We start from the raw sequence: 17,832 nt of genomic DNA on the forward strand, positions 1-17,832 counted from the left end.
TTACCCATATCAAATCCTTGCATCGAATGCAATGGGATTACACTGGATTACATATATTTACCTGTTTAAATATTTAAAAGATTTCTGTTATGAGAAGAATAAAAGTTTTTGATAGTTTGAATTTTAATGACGCCTGTGAGGCAGAATAAAATAAAAACCTTTAGTGTAAGGAGTTTGTTACTAAGGATTTTTGCCTTCATGGATAACTTGGAAAAGAAGCTGGAAACTTTTTTTTTTTTTAAGGGCTGGCAAAGACATTAAAGATTCAAACGGTCCAAAAGATTTTGGGAAATGTCATGAGAACTTGTTCACAACTTGTATTTTCCCTCTCTAAACAGAGTGTGGAATGTGACAGCTGAAGTCTGATCTGATCTGTTTTTTAGGCAGGTTTAAACAAGACCTAAAAAACACTTTCCAATAACTGCTCGTGGAAGTTGTATTTTGTGATATACTGTAACAGTCCAGTGACTTTAGGGAACAGCGAACATAGCAGCAAACATTGTCAAACTGAACAGTTTGCAGGTTGCATGACACACTCATTGCCAAGTCTATTTCACAGTCAGATAACCGGAGAACAGAACCATCTTTGTCAAGATTTTGTCATACCTGTTGCTGCAACCTAAACCTCTATTTCTGGGGCGAGTTGTTTTTAACACTGTGACCATGCCATGCTCATTGAACACTGACAATGACTGATCTCAGCGCTGCATTCCTGCTGTGAAGTCTGGCGCAAGAATGAGCGACAGGTAGAGAGCTGCTGTGCAGGGGCGGCCGCTCCGGTTTCCTCTTTCTTTGAGCGATGATGAGGCTCCTTTCAGAGCACGCACTTCACTTTTTTTTTTTTTTTTTTTTTTGTCCAAATGTCAAAAATGTCATTTAACTTTTCTTTACATTTCTCAGTGCACAGATGGTAATGAGAGACAAACGTTTTTATTTGCTGTAAATCAGGAAAATCAATATGACAACCCTGCTCTGGATATAATGCCTGTACAACATCTTATAAAAGTCCTCCAAAATAAAAGTCCTTTGTGTATCACGTCACCCCCTCTTTCAGAGGTCCTTGCGATTGTCAAAAAACACAATATTTCCCTGGTTTCCAACATCTATTTCTAATAATGTAACAATGCTCATAGTCTCGGAGTGACAGTGTTGGCTCTGTTTACAGTATTTCTGTTTTTTTAAGGAAGGTGTGTGATAAATTGGCAAGATTTGACTCTGTGTTGTCAGCTGTCAACATGTATAAAAAAATAAAATGTAAGCCAGTGAGGTCTGTTTAAAATATAAGATACAAGTGCACATGATTCAAAACTGTTACTGCCTCTAACAGGTCTGTTGATGTGTTCTGTGATGCAGAGAGGGAAATGCCCTCAGGCCTCAGACGCTGCTCGACCACAGCAGCTTTGTTATACTTTATCCCTCGTCCTCCTGTCGGGGCTCTCTGCATCTATTGAGCTGGCCCGGGCTCTCCACCCAAACACCACCAGCTGGGTTGCAGTGTGTTTGTCCTCGCCAGCTCACATCCCACCATCTAATAATCTTGTAATCCCTCTATTTCCCCCACTGGGAGCCCTGTCAGCTCTGTCCGAAGTCTGCGAAGCTCTTAGCTGCTGTGAAGGCATCGGGCTGTAGAGGGAAGAAGTACTGCTGTGGAAGGAGGAACCCGGCGCTCTGAGAGGGGTGAGAGGGCATTGAAGGCTGGTGGAGCTGAAGCTGGGCATGGGTGGAGGGGTGTTGGATGCCTCCTGACATGGGTGCTGGTGGAGATGTGTAAGGTGGAGGTGGAGGTGGAGGCAGAGTCTGAGGGACTTGGGTGGGGGTGGAGGCTGACGAGGAGACTGTAGCAGACACCAGGCAGCCGTGCTGCTGCTGCTGCTGCTGCCCCTGACCTCCGAAGGAGAACCTCCGCATGGAGCTGCCCCCTCCGGCTGAGCTGGAGCTGGTGGTGGCCGTGCTGGACTGTCGCGACGGAGCGCGGAGACTCGGGGGAGCGGTGGTGAGGATCATGGGGATGGTTTCACCCTGGCAGCTGCGCAGGGAGAAGCGAATGGGCTGCTGGGTCGGCTGCTTGGGCCGCAGACAGGTGCAGCAGTAAACGGCCACCAGGGAGCCTACCACGACGAAGGCGACGAAGATGCTTCCCACCATTAGGAAGGGGACGTAGACGGGCTCTGAGGAAACACAGGCAGGTTAGAATAAATAACGAGGAAGCACTGAACACTGCAGATTATTAAAATGTGTCTTCATTACACTGGAGACACAAAAACACTGAGGGAAACTGAAAAAATCTAAAATAAAATACATTATTTCTCACAAGGTAACACTTTACTTTCCCATATTTAGCATTTAATAAACAGCTCGTGACACATTATAATGCAGTTGTACATTGTCATTTATAATCTCTTTACACACCTATGGGTGCCCACAAGAGGGGCGATAGCTATTGACAAATAGATCTATGTAGTGCTTCTAAATCCTAAACATGGCAGTCATAGTAAAGTGTTAGTTTGTCTGTACTGCTGGTCATGGTGGCTAAAATCATAACACTAAACAATATTTAATGATTTCTTAACCAGCATCAACTACAAACCCAAACAGAAACATTCCTCAGGACAACACAAACAGCTCACGTTACACTCCATGAAGCCCGTTTGCACTGTGAGGAGGAAATCAGCTAATGTTTATTTATTTTAATAGGAAATTGCGAGCACACGGTGCAGTCAGTTAAAGCTCCACAGCTTATCAGTTGGGGAAATTTAAAGAATTCAAAGACTAACAGAGGGTTAATGTTAACACTGTGAGTCTGTTCAACGCTTAAAGAAGCTCAAGAGAATGAGTTGCCGTCTCATAATGTTGTTTTTAATTAGTGAGCTGTCAGAGTAAATGTTCTCTGTTTGGCAAATAAGTGTGAGGGAAATTGTGTGAAAGCATTCCTGCATTGTGATCCAGCAGGGTTTTTTTTTTTTAACTTTTGTTGAGTGACTGACATCTGACAAAACTCCCCTTGATTTCCTTTTTCTTTTTCTTTCTAACACTGATAGCAATCAGTGCAGTCAGTTGAGGTCAAATGAAGCTGTATGTATGAGCGAAGATTAAGGCAGGTGCTGGAAACAGGACACTTTGGTTGATTCACGCTGAAAAAATCCACGAAATCCTTACGACACCAGTAACACAAGAAGAAGAACGTGTAAAACAGACCATATGCTTTTTATTCTTCTAGTGTTTCCTGGAACTTTTTTTTAACAATTTAACACCTGTTCATATGAGAGTTATGTTAAATAGTACCAAAAAAAAGCCTCTGAAGAGACACTTGTGTGTCTGGTTTGAGTAGAAGCACCAAATCTTTAGCATAGTGTTTAATTTCTCATATTTTCAGAAGACTCCAGAGTGATCCGGCTGTTGGAAACTTGCTGTCCTTGAGCAAGGCACTCAAACCTCAAACTGTTGTTCAGCTGACCCCTGACCTCTCTGTAGAAAGACCAACCAGACTAAATTAATAAATAAACTATAAAATAGACTAAACATATTCAAGCATCCTTCTGCATTTGTGTAATTCATTTTGATAACTTTAAAAAGTTGGTTTAAGGATTCAAATTCTAGTGTTTTTATGCAACCTAAATTAATTCATTTGTCTTTTTGTGTGTAAAGTTCTGCACTTCAGGAAGATTGTGGAAGTTTCCACAAGAGGAAACATTCAAATGAGTTTTTAAAAAAACACTAAACTTACGCGCTGCAAACTCAGTGTTGTCCACCTCCCTGTCGTTGGTGCAGCTGCCCTGGTCCAGCCGTGCGTCCGCAGCCGCGCAGCAGTAGCGCAGCGAGCAGGAGCCGCAGCACACCGTGGCATCCATGGTATCAAAGTCCTCCGGACACTGGAAGCCCTCGTGATAATTTCCATTAGTGTCCAGCCAGCCGTGGCAGTACTCCCCCTGTGCGTCCGATATCCGCAGATTCCAGGTCAGATATCCCAGCAGCAGGCAGTTCAGCAGGCGCACCATCCCGGCAAAGCCGCTGGCGTTCTCGGTTCCCTCCCCTCCTGCGTCCTGTGGGCTTCAGCTCCCGGACACCGAGTGTGTCAGTCCGACTTAGAGACTCTTCATTTAGATGAAATTAGTGACAGAAAAACTCAAGAGACTGGATTCAAACATGTGAAGTTATGTCACCGTCATCTTCCCACCAATCCAAACCGCTTTGAGACAAACGTTTCCAAACTGCACAGTGAGAAAATCCTGAATCTTCTCTTGGAAATATCAGCTTCTCATCCAAAACACGCAGGACTCACACACACTCTGCTCCTCTCTGCTCCGCTTCTCCTGAGCTCGTTTGTTGGTGTGGGTGCAGAAGTTGTGTGCGCCCACTCCTCTGGAGACTTTCTGCTTTTGTGACTCGGGCTCTGTCGGGCGCGTACGTAACCCCCCATTAAAGGGGACGTGCGCGTCCACGAGTGGTCTTAATTCAAAGCCTTGAATGGGCTCAAATGTACGTGCATAAATTATCTTAATTAGCTTATTCTGCTGGAGATAAGACCTCAGTGCAGCATGTGGACTTGTAAATAAATCAAATCATTGTTTTTTACACTTCAGACTGAACTTTATGTAAATATCATGAAGAAAACAACATGCTTACTGACATTTAAAGTGAGAGCAGGTACATGTTTAAAGAAATAAAAACTTACATTCATCAGGAATAAAACACACTCTTGTTAAAGTACATACACATCTGGAAACTGGTGTTTGCTAAAATCCTCAATGTTCAGATAATACATTTTTTATTGTATCAGATCATTAATATTAATGTTTGCATTCAGACTATTCATAGATTTTACAGCTATAGTCTTATTTAGTTTGGTGTTTGTCTTGTCTGTTGGAAAGAGAAACAGCAGCAGGTCTTTTGCGTCCCTCCATCTCTGAACTCCTCTCTGTTGTAACCTATTGATGTGGCGCCCCCATGTGGTGATACAAACTTTTAGACCTGCAGGCTAACAGACAGCTGCCACAGCAGCCTTACATAAACATGAATGTGACTTTAAACTCTTATTACTTCTTATTATTATTTAACAGCCTTTTCACCAAAGATACTGCACAATTAAAATAGATAGATATAGATTAGAAGAATAAAACCTCAATTTTCTGTTGAATATGAGTACATTTATAGCAGTTTATTCTCTTTTGCTCTTTTAATAATAATGTTCCAGATGTTTAGAGGATGCAGATGTTTTCTGTGTGCTCCTGTTCAGCTCTGTGTGTCTGGGTGTGTGCAGCCTCTCCTTTCATTTGCGCTCATGTTGCTTTATTGATGCTTTGAGCTCCGTTGCAAAATGGCCTCTGCCTTTTCATTTGTCGTTTTTTTTTTTTTTTTTTTCTCTTTTTTCATTTTTCAGATTGTACAACTGCTTTACCGCCCCGTTGTTCTCTGTGTGGATGGTGGCTACAAAGGAGGCAGGCAGCGGCGCACAAGTCCCGCCTGTATTTCCCCCTGGAAGAGTCTCAGTATCGGTGCACCCGACTGGGGATTGGAGCGTCTGCTTGTCAGTAAATTAGCCCACCCTTCACACAGTGTGTGAGCCAGATAGTGACAGATCAACCCCCCCCCACCTCACCCCACTCCTCCTCCTCATCAGCACGCCACAATACCCGACCCGGAGTCATCCGCCGCGCTGTGCCACCTGGCAGGGATGGAGGGAGAGATGCAGCTCGCAGATGAAGGGCCCTGCGCCCCGAAGATGTGCCGACAACAACGGGGTCCGTACAGCACCCTGAAAACCTTCCAGACCAAGACGGGCAAGTCTCGCTTTGGCAGGTCCACTGTGGTAGAGGTGCCTCTGTTTGGCGACGGACATCACTTCACTTTTCATCCCGAGCAGCCTCATCATTTCCAGCCGCACCATCACCACCACCACCACCAGCAGCGTCTGCAGCAGCTCCACCAAACCAGCGTCGCTATCAGCAGCAGCAGCAGCAGCAGCCAGCAGCATCACCCGACCCCTCAGCAGCAACAACAACAACAGCAACAGCATCGTTTCCCATGTGAGAACAGGCCCAGCAGCAGGATCCCGACATCCACCTCAGCGCCGACGGGCAGCGTGGCGGCGGCAGCATCTCCTGGTACCCAACAGCGGCGCGCCAGCAGCGGCAGAGCGGACACCAGATTCTCCCCAGACTGCACCTACGGTATCAGCTCAGGTGGGTTTCAAAACTTGTTCAAGAGTGAGTGATGAAAGTGACTCCTGGTCTGATAGTTTCATTCATTAAGATTTGGATATATTAAGACTTCTTTTCTGATCTACGTGACCTCATATTGTCTTGATTCTGGTGTATATTACAATTGTTTTTGCTGCACACATATTTGAGCAAAGAGTCAACAAACTTGAATGGAAGGCAAAACATAAAAAGAAAGCATCTCTTTTGTCTGCTCTCTATCACCTGAGCTCCACGTTTTTGTTCCTGTGTGTGCCTCTTTTTTCTTCCTGTCAGCAGTGATTGATTTGCTGCTGTAATGAGAGCAGTCATGATTGAATCTCCAGTGTGCATGTACTAAAAATTACATTGGGTAATTGTCTGCCCCTGTGTGTGTGTGTGTGTTTACTTGTGTATTCCCGTGTATGTATGTGTGTAAGAAGGGCCCTCACAATCTCCGGTTGAAACACATTGTTCCGTGCTCATTTTTCTCCTCAGCTGCTGTTCATTAGAGGGCTGTGCAGGCTCAGGATGAAATGTGTTCCCCGTGTGGAGGGCGGGTCCATGGGAACCAACATTAAGATGAAAGCAATGAACCTAATCCTGGCAGTTATGAAATTAAACATTAGACATCACATCCTCTAATCAGATATTAATCTCTTTATCACCGCTGGCAGCAGAGGCTCGATTTGCTTCTGGTTATTGTTGCTTTACAGACAATCAACTGTTCAGTCTGAGCTCAGGTTGCGCTGTGGCCTATATTAACTCACCTACACGAGAATTCACAAATGTGTGCATCGGCGTCTTTACTCCCACTGCAATCTGTGAAAAGATAGTTTGATTACTTGTACGTATGAAGCCCAGGTTTCACAGATGATGACCCATTGTTTGCATCCTTTCTAGCATGCACGTGGTCCAGATTTCACTCGTGAAATAATGACACAAGATTATGTTTTCCCTGCTCCAGTGAATCTTTCCATATTACACAAGAATGTATCATCCAATCTCAGCTAAACATGTCATGCATTCTTACTGATAAAGATGCATTCAAGTGCTTTTATCTGCATGATGGGATCAACTTAATGTCCCTCTAAGGGCTGGGAGAAAAAAAAAAAACAACAAAAAAAACTTGATGCTCTTCTCATGAGGAGAAGCACCAGAGACCCCAGGACTCAGCAATCAGTTCAGCACACAATAACACAAATTACACCGAGAAGCCTTTTCCAAAGAGTTGTGATTAAAATAAATGGGGCTCATAAATTTGCCTCTGCCGAGCGTGTTGTTTTTAATGAAATTTTATGAGGCTCTCAGCTCACGGTGCCACAGAACTGGGGAGAGAAGAGGGGAGGGTGGTGGTGGTGGTGTAGAGGGAGGGGTGCAGGGGCGAAGGCGAATGATATCAGATACATCTCAACGGATAAACAGAGACAGCACGCATATTAATAAATGCGACACATCTGCGCCAGGCTGATAGACACGTCTGAGCGAGTGGCGACACAGCAGCGGCCGCCTAGAACTCATTTTGTCTGTGTGTATATTTGTGTGTGTGTGTGTGTATGTGTGAGGCCAGTGATAATCATTACATGGAGGTATGTGAGAGATCATCTCATTGAGACGTGCCCAGACTACTGGGGAAACTGTACACTGAGGCTCATTTCTGGACTCTGTGCTGATTTTCCTTTGCTCAGCTGGGTTTGGTCACAGCAAACACTGTGACTTTAAAGTTTATTGACATCTGAATAAATCAGCATAATCAGGCTGACATTTCTCTGAACAGAGGAACCGACTGTATGTTACTGTAATGAAAAGCTTTGTCACTGTGAAAAAGAAAGAAAAAGGAGGCAGAATCACTCTTATTGTCTTCATGACTATATATTTAGCATCCAACTTAATTATGTTTCAAGAGTGGTAGACAGCAACATCTCTCAAGTACTTTTGAGCTGTACTTCACTTAGTATTTCAGTTTTCTGCAGCCCAGAGAGGTCAAATTATCCAATATTTCAGAAGATGTTGTGTAGCAAAATCTATTTTTTTCTCATTGTTAATCTTCTCACAACCCTTCAGATTTACTGTCTCAGTATGGTCCCAACCCTTAGACTGGGAACCACTGGACTAAACTGGTTTATGTTTCAAGAGTGGTAGTGGTACTTTTGAGGTTGTAACTTGACTTTTCTACTACTTTCTGCTTCTATTTCACAATATTTCAAAGGAAAATACTGACTTATTAAAAATAGAATCAGTGGTTCCCAACCTTTTTGGCTTGTGACCTCTTTACAATTAAACAATTTCTAGTTGGGGGCCGCTTGTCAAGAAAAAAAAAAAATCTCTGAACTTCTCACATGGTTTAATTCAACAAGTTTTTGAGGCCCAAAGAGGCAATTATCCAATATTTCACAATAAAAGTAAAAAACTAAAATGTTGTGTAGCATAACCTTTTCTTCGCTCCTTTCTCATTAATCATCTCACAACCCTTCAGATTTACTGTCTCCGTATGCTCACAACCCCTAGAGTTGGGACCAATGGACTTAACCGTATATGAAATAGTTAACATGACTCAGCTAATTGCAGTTCTGGAGCTTTGACTGTATGATCTGGTCTTTATCAGCAGATTGAGTTTGCCTGATTTTCTTGGAACTGTAGAGCAGCTCTTGGACTTTTCACCCATGTTCACTTAAAAGTTGGAACATCTATGGCAACGAAGCAAACTCAATCTGCCCATGATATAAAAGCTCCAAAACAAATACTAAATAGACCTTGAGCTGAACTGTTTCCAAGGTCAAAAACATATCAGTCTAGAAACATCACTGACTGTGATTGTACCTGAATACAGTTAAGCTTCCACCGTCTTTGACCTCTTGGTTTTTCCTCTCTCGCTGTAGAAAATCGTCTCATCCTGGATGCCTTTGCCCAGCAGTGTAGCCGAGTCCTGAGCCTCCTCAACAATGGTCGTCTCCTGGAGCCCTCCTCCTCATCTTCATTCAGCTCTAACATCAAGCTGGAAGATGGGCCAGGTGAGGTACAGGGGCTTCACTGTTCTTCAATGGGGAAGTCCAAACCTGAAGAAAGCTCTTCCACCACAGACCCAGAAGATGAGTCCCAACAAAGCCATTTGAACCAACAACAGACCTCTGCTGTTCTCCGCATCTTCACAGACTCCCTGCAGAACTATCTGCTCTCAGGGCCTCAGCAGCAGCAAAATCTGGCTGCAGGTCTGGAGGATGAGCAGTGTCCGTTGGCGGAGCCCGGTTCAGGGGCGTCTCCTCCGAGACACCACCTGGGAGGCTGGGGCTCGCCGACTCCTTCAGAGTCTTATGGCAACCCGTCGTCCACGTTGCCTGAGGAGGAAGAGGAGGAGGAGAACTGCTGTCCGCGCTGCCTGGAGTTGGAGCAGGAGGTGCTGTCTCTGCAGCAGGAGAATGAGGAACTCCGCAACAAGCTGGAAAACCTCCCAGGTGCAGTATTGAAAGCCAGGACTTCACAGTGGTTTGATTCTATTTTCTGGGATCAAAGTTTATATTTGAATTCATACTGGTGACAAATTAAATTATAATTAGTATTATTATTTATATTATTATTATTATTATTATTATTATTGATTAACAACTAGTGGAAGAAGGGACACTATTCCTCTGGAAGGTATTTCTTTCATTTGGTGCGTGTTGTGGAGAAATTGCTGAACTCAATAGTCAATGGTGAGGTCAGGAGGGAAGAAAGTGTTCTGGAGCCTCTGATGTCTTATGCTGTATTATTTATTGATGCTTGGGAGAAATAGAGACACTCTGAAAGTACATCAGAAGTGCCTGAGTCGGTCTCACATTCTGCTCCCAGAATTAGTCAAAGAGAATGTTTTTATTCATGCAGGTGTTATTGTCAGCATATTCTAGTCTGGAGACACAGATGTCTGTTTACACAGTTTGGAACGTCAACGGCAAGCTATCTATTATGTCTATTAAGGCAGCAATAGGTCTCTTCGACCCTGGTCACCACAGTGTTGAGATAGGCTGGCACCTGCTGTCCTCAAACAAAGCCAAACAACTAATACTGCCGAGGACTCCAAGGCCCACACGTGACCGCGTGGATAGAAAACTCCATAACAGTGCAGGGGCAGATTTTTAGGATTTCTGGGGCTAAACAAACTCAGACATCTGCTCTCTGTTGTGCTTTATTTCACCCTTTCTCTAATTAATGATGTTGGTAATTGGCAGTGGTAAAAGTAGTATCTTTTATTAAATTTAAATTATTAATACCTTATTGTCAAGAGTAAAAGTCCAGCATTCAAGATTTTTACTAGAAATACAGAAGTATTATCAAAATGTACTTACATTTACTTGAAGTCTTTTCAAGGTGTAGCTCATATTCTATATACTGTTGGATAGTTTAATGCAGGGCTGAGACTTGAGACTTGGTGAAATGTAATATTTTGTTCATTTTTGCTCTGCCACACTGTCATGAATAATAAATACCATAACCAAGGTGCATGCAACGTCTCCATAACCTAAATTCAGCCTTTTATTATAAAATTATTCTGTACACATAAACAAGTAGCTTCATAATTTCCCCTCCTATCCTTCCCCCTGCAGGTGTGCAAATCATTCTGATGCACAAATCATTTATTTATGTTAGTTCCTGCTTTGCTTCCTGCTAGTTCCAGTTATCATGGTCTTTTGTATTATAATTATTAGAAATAATTTATCTTTTATGCCTCTGCCCTGTTTTAAACAGAAAAGACGCTGGAGGGGGCGACCGCCTGTGTGGGGAATTTGAGATAAAAATATCTAATAAAATGTTTTTGTATAAATGCTCCTACAGCTTATGATAATAAATCATCCTAACTGGTGAAAAAAGACAATTTGAAATTACTGAATTATACCTGTCAGACGTGTGTAACGGCTCGTGTGTCTTCATGCTATTCATAATCCTGTTAGAGTGAGATCTAACTAGTATTTGGTGAGATTTTGAGATTATGTAGATCTATTAATCTACTTCTCAACTCGTGAATTCAAATTCTTTCTTAAATTTGTCACCTGTCTGTATATCTCATTGAACATAAGCTGAAAAGCCAAAATGATCTGCACCTTTTCTTTATACTACACCAATTCTATGTACCAAACCTACTCATGCATCATCATTATATCTCAATAACTTGGGTTAAGTAGACCCACAAGCTCTCACTCAATCGAAATCTAAATTTCTTGTCTTTTATACAGTTCCCTGTCAAAATGTTCTCGACTACTTCAAGACTGTTCTTGAGTTTCACAACCAGCTGATCCCGCCGATGCCAGAGGAGCAGCTCACCGAGGTGAGGAAGCCGACTCCTATACACAGCTATTTTGAGCAGCATATATAAAGGTGTAAAAATATATAACAGTGTAAAGTCTTCATCGTGTTAATTGTACACTTAAGTGGTGTGAAATGATGGAATGATGGAAAACTGTCTCTACAGGAAGAAGAACGGCAAACAGTTTTCGAGGTCTGTGTTTTTATTTCAGCCTATAATTATTTCTGTTGATTTTCTCAGAACAAAATGATTGTTTTTATCATAGGCAATTTATATTTGCCTGTAAAAACCAACAGAAAATGCTGCTACATTAGTAAACACGCCTTTAAGGAGCCATCCATTACATTTGTGAACATATACTACATCTAAAAGATTGAAGTGGAGTTTGAAAGCTGACAAATTTTGAATGTAGTGATGAAAAGATCAGTGCATGTAAGATCAGCGCTGTAAAGCTATAAACATAACTGAACTCCTGATCTTCCTCCTCCCTGCAGGGAAGTAAACAGCTCTTGGAGAACTATCCACTCTTCATCACTAATAAGCAATGGGACGAAGCCGTCAACTCCTCTAAGAAAGATGGCAGACGGCTGCTGCGCTACCTGATTCGCTATGTCTTCACCACAGACGAGCTCAAGTTCTCCTGTGGTTTGGGGAAAAGGAAGCGCTCAGTCCACTCAGGAGATCCAGGCCTGGAGAGACGACCTCTTAACCCCGTCAAAGTCAGCTGCCTCAGAGGTACACAGCCTGAAAAAAAAACACATTTGATTTAAAAGAGTTAATTATGCTGCAGTCTGTTCAGTATAAATTTTAAACACCTATGGCACATGCATCTCTTGCAAATGTCTGTTTAAAATATTACTCAGGGTTGTCTGAATGATGTAGTGTCATGCACATAGAGAACTCTTCTACAGTCCATGTGTAGAATTGAAAAGCAGGCGTAGCTATAAAGTCTGCTCATTATTTATGAGCTCATAACAATATGAAACTGAGTTCGGTGAAACTGAGACTTTGTTCACATGGAGAGCAAATGTTGGCCAGATGTGATTTTTTATTGCACATCAGATTTTTTGAAGATATGAAAACAAAATGTTACTATCTTATTATTATATTTGGTGTAAGATCTGATACCTATCTGATTTGCAGTCACATAATTTCTGTTAAAAAGCATTTCAAAGTGTTTTACTGGACATAAGACATAAAAAAGACCATTGTTTTTCTTCTCAACCATATCGCCTCTCCAACTGTCATCATCTATTGTTATCAGTGCAATAATCCTGCAATAACAGATTATTTCCTGACACTTGAGGGCAACAACATATAATCACCCTAAAGGTTGAAATGGTGAACAACAAACAGTTGCTTATTTGCACATCCAGCCATCACAGAGCTTTGTCTTTCTGTGAACCTGATGAAAATCTCCAATGTTCATCCTATTTTACTTTTACTGTTTTTGGTCTCTTCCAACTACAGAGGGAAATATTTGACTCTTTAGCCACTAAATGCTTCACCTAGTTATTGTCTGCTGTTGGTGCTGAGTAGGTAGTGAAAAAGCTGAAAACAGCTGCCTGCTGGAACTGAAAGTTCAACCGAAACTTCAAGTCTTCTATCAACAATATGTTAATTGTAAAGCTATAAAGCAAACTGTGGTGTTCCCCAAGGTTTAATTTTAGGACCTACTGTTTTATAACCATTACATGTTGCCACTAGAGATGCCCTTTTTGATTACATTATAGACATGAAATTATGGATGACAGAAAACTTTCTACAGCTCAACTAGGACAGATTTTCAAATATAGAGATTTGGTTATTGGTACTGAAGCACAGAGAGAAAAACTAAATAGGAAACTACAAGCACTGGCATTAAAACCCCATCAATAAGTAAAAAACCTGGAACTTATCTTGGATTCAGATCTTAGTTTTGAACCCCATATTTTATCATCTTGAAAACAATGCCAAAGTCAGTTTGGTTTCACCCTTGAAACCTCAGTCCAGTTGATCTCTGCTACAAATTAATTTAATTTATAATAATTAAACTTTATTACAATTAAATTAAAAATCTTCTTGCCAGAGTTCATCCGGATGCACTGTGCCTCAAACCCAGACTGGTGGATGCCTTCAGAGGAGCAGATCAACAAAGTGTTCAGCGATGCCGTCGGTCACGCTCGTCAGGGCCGAGCGGTCGGTACGTTCCTGGGCAGCAGCGGCAGCAGCACCAGCAGCCTCTACATGGATGCCTTTGATGGACATCTGTCACAGGACGAACTGTATTTAAAAGGCTGCCAGAATGGCCAATCGGACTGAAGTTAAAGGAAGAATTAAAAGACAAATGCCAGAAATGTAGCTGTACAACAACATATCCCAAAACACTGACCTTATCCTGTCACTTTACACAGTGAAGAAAACATTCCAGAAGTTTATCAAACAAAATATAACTAAACTCACTCTGAAGAAGTTTCTTTTTTTAATTTTGTAGATTCTTTTGCCATTTTTATACTTACAATTTTGTTTAGTCAAAGTTTTACTCCAAAGGGGTGTTTTAAACAGAATATTTGAGTCTTCCATTTGCTACTTTTTCTATGGTTTGTTGTTTTGAACAATTATGTCACTATCAGTGAAATAATTTTGTTTGTTTTGCTTTGTGTTTTTGGTATGAAGTATCAGTGATTATTTTTCACACTTTAAACCATACCTTAATCAGGAAGCTATGTGTGTTGCCCAAGTTAGAGACATTATATCCATCACTGACACTGTACCCTTCATCACACAAAGTAGCATTTAATATGTTCCTGTGTTATTGGCGAAGCACCTTTACTTGCAACCCTTCTACAGGAGTGCCTCTGAGAAAGTCATGTTTTTGTTACCTGTAGTCTTGCACTTGCACACATCTTATTTTGAATTAATTCTAATGTGTCAACTTTTATTTGTTAAAAAAAAGTGCATTCAAAAACAAAGTCTTTCCAATGTGTTCAAAATGCAGCTTTGCTTGGGTTGAAAGGAGTTTTTTCAAAGCTGCTCCTGTTTTCGAACTTCCTCCAGCAGATTTTAAGATATGCAGCTGGAAAATAAAACTGTCACATCGTAGAACACCTATTAAATTAGGTACACAGACACCCTTAGTGTCATATTCACAACTTGTAAATCTGACTTGTTCTCTAAAAAATACAACTAATAAAACTTCCACCAAAATTTTGATCCTCTTCAAGATATTAACATTTCAATAATGCCTCTGCAGGAACCGTTACATCTTCAAAGGTTACATAAGGTCTAAATCTGTTTGAAATACTGTATATTGCAGTAGAATAATGTTCCATAAAATTAATCTAATTATTCAAATGTAGTGTAACAGAGAAAAGAAATCAAGAAGCTGGTTCTTTTTTATACTCATTTCTGCACTCTTTTATAAAAATCTACAATTATCTTATTCATCCTGACACAAGAAGTCTTATTAATCCAACTGCAATGTAAATGTATTGTATTTTGCATTCAGACTTTTTGACTCAGGATGAATGAACGTTATGTGTTTTTTCTTAAGGGAGCTGCCACATAATAATGCCTTAAACTTGATTCAAGACCTCCACAGATGCTTTGTGTGTCATTAGTCATGCAATCACAGAAATTACTGACAAATGTCCATTCCTCCACTCCTAAATATTTATCTCTCGACCCAAGTGGGAAAAAAACAAGCACTTCTTTCTCTCTTAAGCTCTTATTTGCACTTTTTTATGTCTTATTGTGACTGAAGCCGTCCTACAACAAAATCCTTGAACAGAATTTCACCATTTCTATTCTTTGATCGTGTATTTATTTTTTTGGTACTCAACAACTTCACTTAATCACTCCAAAACACTGTTTTCTATGTTTGAATGTACCAGATTTATTAGGTCAGTTTGCCACGTCGACAGTGCTGTGTAAATGTGTAATATAAAGTACAGTATTGTGTGAGGTGTTCTTGAAATACCACGTCTCTCTTAAAAAGCCAAGTAGAAAAGTGCCACAGAAACCTTAAACAGTTGGATTCTGTCGTTGTGTTGCTGTTCTGAATGTGAGCGTTTATTTGTATTTACTCCTTTACCCTCAAAGTGGCTGTTATCAACACTGTGAAACATATGTAGGATTTTTTATAAATCTAATAGCTTCTGTTGTTTTTTATTTATAATAAATAAAACAAGCACTGAAGCTGAAAACTTACATTGATGGTTAACTATTCTATCTATCTATCTATCTATCTATCTATCTATCTATCTATCTATATGTACTTTCCTCCATTGTAGCAAATTTGAAAATTATTGGGATAAAGAAAGAGGCAGAATGTTATATTTTATTAATTTAAAATGCAAGACACTCCTACACACATTTTCTTTGGATCTTCTTGAATATGAGAAACTTGTCCTTCACAATATCTCAAAATAAAATAATATTATTGATCAGTAACTAAGTTATCTAATGACACTTTCCATATAGAGCAGCTTACTATTGAAAATAGTATTTACAGAGACTCAACAATTCCACATTGAGCAAGAACTTGGCAATGGTCGCAAGTGTTGTAGAAAATTGCTGAAGTCAGAGGTCAATAGTGAGGTCAGGAAGGAAGAAAGTGTTCTGGAGCCTCTGATGTCTTATGCTGTATTATTTATTGACGCTTGATCAATAGAGACACTCTCAAAGTACATCAGAGTCCCCCAGTCTCACATTCTGCCAAACTCATCCTGGTGGATAGACTTTAAACCCAAAGATAACACCACGAATACTATACACCCATAATTATTCAAAGTGAATGTCTTTACCCTTGGAGGTGTTATTGTCAGCATATTCTAGTCTGGAGACACAGATGTCTGTTTTCTGCAGATTGGGACGTCAATGGCAAGCTATCAATTATGTCTAGGAGGGCAGCAATAGGTCTCTTCGACCCTGTCCACCACAGTGTTGAGATAGACTGGCACCGACTGTTCTCAATCAAAGCCAAACAATTAATACTGCCGAGGACCTCAAGGCCCACACCTGACCTCGTGTAACCTAAGGATAGAATTTCATAACAGCAAGGAAACACTTCCTTTTAACTGGAAGAAACTTTGACCAGAGCCCAGCTCATTGATGGGTGGGCATCTGCCACGACCAGTTGATTTAGAGAGGGAGAGGGAAGGAGGGGGGACATTAAGCAGGACCACAGCAGCAGGCTTGACCAATCGCCAGGCTTGACCAATCTCATCTAAAAGATGAGAAAGTAGAAAGTGCCACATATGACAAAAGATTCACACTAAATGTAAGATGGAGTACTCGAACAGCAATATGTTGCTGCCATCTTTTTGTTTTGAACTAAGAAAAGCAAAGGTGGGAGCTGCTGAGACAAATGACTCTTCAATCACTAAAGACCCAATTGTCCCAAAATGACTCTCATTTCATCAAAATGAAAAAGATGTCACACTGCCATGGCTCACTGAGACACTTCATTATAACAGAGGAAGAACCATTATTAATATTATTATTAACACCTGTGCTTTTCATGCCATGACAAGACAAAATGTCTGCTGTCAAAAAGGCTGGTACTGACTGATGGAGACGTATGACTTCCACAAATTTTCTTACTCATTCCACTGACTTAAAGAAGATTATCATAAAGGTCCATTACAAATTGATAACAATGTATGATTTGTTAAAATCCTATGTGAATTTCTGTCTCAGTGTTACAAGATAGTTTAGAGAATCAGGTAGGTGGCATCTGCAATGATCAGCCATAACATTATGACTACGTGTAATATTGCTCTCTAATGTTACTATTTTGCCACCAAAAAGCCTTAACTCATTGAGGCACGGACTCCACTAGACTTTTGAAGGAGTGCTGTAGTATCTGGCACTAAGACATTAGCAGGATGTGCCATTGACATTAGGGAATACTGTTTCCATAAAAGAGTGTATGGTCTCCAACAATGCTTAGGTAGGTGGTACATGTCAAAGCAACATCCACATGAAGGGCAGGATCCAAAGTTTCCCAGCAGAACATTGCCCAAAGCATCACACTGTCTTCACCAAGCTTGCCTTCTTCCCATAGTACATCCTGGCGTTCCCCAGGTAAGTGACGCACACACACACAGCCATCCATGGGATGATACTTACCTGCCCATTGTTGGCGCTTCTGCGTGGGCAGCCTGACTGGTCGGTGTTAAGAAAATAACAGGATGTGACTACAGCACCTCCACCTGGGAGCATTAAATACATGTTTGTATGACAGCCTTTTTTGTGACGATTCTTCTCATACTGTCTTCTCACTGATGTCCACCAGATGGAGTTGTAGTTGCAAGAAACGTGATGAAGTCCAGCAGTAGAAGCTTTTCTCCAGCCACGATCAATAAAAGACTATAGTGTTATTTAAATTTAACGCACAGA

The 17,832-nt window shown here is 41.1% G+C and overlaps 2 protein-coding genes across 2 annotated transcripts; one reads left to right on the top strand and one right to left on the bottom strand.

Annotated features, from left to right (window-relative positions):
* Positions 1 to 911: 911 nt before the first annotated feature.
* shisa3 (shisa family member 3) lies at positions 912 to 4,588 on the bottom strand. Its single transcript, XM_010742108.3, has 2 exons — positions 3,725 to 4,588; positions 912 to 2,168 (listed from the first exon to the last, which is right to left on the bottom strand). The coding sequence occupies exons 1-2, from the start codon at positions 3,993 to 3,995 to the stop codon at positions 1,573 to 1,575; spliced, it is 867 nt and encodes a 288-aa protein (XP_010740410.1). The 5' UTR covers positions 3,996 to 4,588; the 3' UTR covers positions 912 to 1,572.
* A 260-nt stretch (positions 4,589 to 4,848) lies between these two features.
* bend4 (BEN domain containing 4) lies at positions 4,849 to 15,546 on the top strand. Its single transcript, XM_027290673.1, has 6 exons — positions 4,849 to 6,179; positions 9,053 to 9,625; positions 11,381 to 11,472; positions 11,617 to 11,643; positions 11,946 to 12,186; positions 13,520 to 15,546. Exons 1-6 carry the CDS (start codon positions 5,672 to 5,674, stop codon positions 13,750 to 13,752), a joined length of 1,674 nt encoding a protein of 557 aa, XP_027146474.1. The 5' UTR covers positions 4,849 to 5,671; the 3' UTR covers positions 13,753 to 15,546.
* The last annotated feature ends 2,286 nt before the right edge of the window (positions 15,547 to 17,832 follow it).

The sequence above is a fragment of the Larimichthys crocea genome, chromosome I, assembly GCF_000972845.2.
Source record: "Larimichthys crocea isolate SSNF chromosome I, L_crocea_2.0, whole genome shotgun sequence".
NCBI classification, from domain to species: domain Eukaryota; kingdom Metazoa; phylum Chordata; class Actinopteri; family Sciaenidae; genus Larimichthys; species Larimichthys crocea.

What these genes read in the sequence shown, in the direction of transcription:
- shisa3 (XM_010742108.3), bottom strand. Translation starts at nt 3,995, where the DNA reads ATGGTGCGCCTGCTGAACTGCCTGCTGCTGGGATATCTGACCTGGAAT. An exon ending in CAACACTGAGTTTGCAGCGC is followed by an intron (nt 2,169 to 3,724) that starts GTAAGTTTAGTG and finishes GTGTTTCCTCAG; the next exon opens with AGCCCGTCTACGTCCCCTTC.
- bend4 (XM_027290673.1), top strand. Translation starts at nt 5,672, where the DNA reads ATGGAGGGAGAGATGCAGCTCGCAGATGAAGGGCCCTGCGCCCCGAAG. An exon ending in CACCTACGGTATCAGCTCAG is followed by an intron (nt 6,180 to 9,052) that starts GTGGGTTTCAAA and finishes CTCTCGCTGTAG; the next exon opens with AAAATCGTCTCATCCTGGAT. An exon ending in CAAAGTCAGCTGCCTCAGAG is followed by an intron (nt 12,187 to 13,519) that starts GTACACAGCCTG and finishes TCTTCTTGCCAG; the next exon opens with AGTTCATCCGGATGCACTGT.